We start from the raw sequence: 1,938 nt of genomic DNA, 5'->3' as shown, positions 1-1,938 counted from the left end.
CACGTGTGTCCACTGCAGAGCACGCACGTGTCTGTCCCAAAGCACATGCGTGTCCATCCCAGAGCACACGGGTGTCCGTCCCAGAGCACGCACTTACAGCCCTGTGCCGGAACCAGGGCGATGTGCAGCCTGGAGCCCTCTCCCCAGGCGGGCACAAGGGATGCGCTGTCCTGCGCTCCCTGGTACGAATCATTTGGCAAAGTCAGAGCCAGGACAGCTTGTCTGGAAAGGCTGGAGGAGAAAGGTCAGGTATTTTTCTTTCTTCTTGGGCACTGATTGGTTCAAGTTTGTATCACAGTGAAGTCTGAGAAGTGGGGAAGAAACCCAAACCATCTTCCCTGAAAGAGAAAGCCTCGCTGGCTCGGGCCTCTCCCAGCCAGGCACAGCCGAGCCGCTGCTGACCACGGAGGCTTCCACCGCTCGGGAGCAGACGTTGGACCTTCACCCTCCAGCCAGTGTCACGCTGGAGGGAAGCAGGCGGCCAAACCAGCCCGGGCCTCTCCCAGCCAGGCACAGCCGAGCCGCTGCTGACCACGGAGGCTTCCACCGCTCGGGAGCAGACGTTGGACCTTCACCCTCCAGCCAGTGTCACGCTGGAGGGAAGCAGGCGGCCAAACCAGCCCCATCCCACCGCCCGCCCGGGCTCACCCTCGGAGCCCATCCGCAAACACGAGTAAACATCAAGAGAAACTACGAGGCACTAACGACGCAGATACGGGGAGACTCAGGCTTGCGGCCGTCCAGCCTGGCTCCGATGTCTTCGTCCAGCCGGGGACCAGCTCAGCCCCCGTTTCAGATCTCCTGCAGCGAGTGGCCGGGGTCGCTGCGCTCCCGTTTCACCAGTGGCTCCCCCACGCTGCGGGAGTCCGTGTCCACCTCGCTGCCCAGGTCACTCACGTCATCTGCAAAGGACAGGTCTCAGCATGAGAGTGGCGACCGGAGGGGACGAGGTCCTTTTTCCCGGCCGAGCAGGGTGGAAGAGCCAGCACGAGCTTCCCCCTCCCACACCCCGACCCAGCAGAACTTCCCGGGGGGGAGAGGAGGTACCTTTGTCCAGCAGTGTTGGGGACAGGGACGTGAGGTCACCAAACTGAAAGAAAAAGGAGTGATAAGGTAAGCGAGGCTTGTGGGGGCTCCAAGGTGCCTCGGTGCAAGCTGGCTTCCATTTCCAAGCGATTCTAACAAGCAGCAGAAGGGCTCAGGAGAAACCTCAAGCGTCAACAGTGCCGGTGGTGAAGAGCAGAAACAAAACCAGCCACACGTTTTGGGGAAAAGTCTGTCGCTGTCATTTAAACCTCTGAGCAAAGACGACACTCAACGATCCAGGGCAGGATCGAGCTCTGGAACGAAGGGAGAAATTATCCCAGCTCCCTGCGCTGCCACAGGATGGTGCCTTTTCTCCAGCCCTCTGTATCTGTCAGGCAACTGCTCAGACCTGCCAGCTCGTCACCTCTCCTGGCTCCCTGCAAAGCCTTTGCCCTGGTGTCAGGAGAGTGCTGGGACGGTTTTGGTCCTGCAGCTGTGCATTGTGCCTTTTCTCCAGCCCTCTGCATCTGTCAGGCAACTGCTCAGACCTGCCAGCTCGTCACCTCTCCTGGCTCCACCTCCCTGCAAAGCCTTTGCCCTGGTGTCAGGAGAGTGCTGGGACGGTTTTGGTCCTGCAGCTGTGCTGTCTCCTGCCTGAAACCCTAAACTGCTGCAGGGATAACGCTGGCGAGTCCTGCAAAGTCGGGCAGCAGGAGGGACCGAGGGGAGCAGGAGTGGAAAAGCCAGCAAAAGCGGAAGGACTCGACTCCTCCCCTTTTGCTGGGAAGAATCAGCCTCCTCCTGGAGAACAGAAATATTGCAAGAGTTTAATGAAGGAAAGGCAAAACCTGGAGGCTGGGAGACTTCCACAGCCAAGTGTTGCTGGAAGCTGCCCTCTGCCTTTACCACTGC

General features: G+C 59.6%; 1 protein-coding gene across 1 annotated transcript in view; it reads right to left on the bottom strand.

Moving 5' to 3' along the window:
- Positions 1-714: 714 nt before the first annotated feature.
- The window catches only part of LOC104490847 (DNA-binding protein RFX2-like), a gene marked incomplete at its 5' end in the record, with an annotated part of 2,984 nt that continues 1,760 nt past the window's right edge, over positions 715-1,938 (bottom strand). Inside the window, 2 exons of the mRNA XM_010133193.1 lie at positions 715-902; positions 1,048-1,090. Of these exons, the coding sequence (XP_010131495.1) occupies positions 793-902; positions 1,048-1,090 (153 nt within the window). The remainder of the gene's footprint in view (positions 903-1,047; positions 1,091-1,938) is intronic.

Source organism: Buceros rhinoceros, unplaced genomic scaffold (genome assembly GCF_000710305.1).
Source record: "Buceros rhinoceros silvestris isolate BGI_N320 unplaced genomic scaffold, ASM71030v1 scaffold2683, whole genome shotgun sequence".
Classification (NCBI taxonomy): domain Eukaryota; kingdom Metazoa; phylum Chordata; class Aves; order Bucerotiformes; family Bucerotidae; genus Buceros; species Buceros rhinoceros.
Note: the sequence above shows the minus strand (reverse complement) of the source record. Positions and strands in the feature narration are given on the sequence as shown.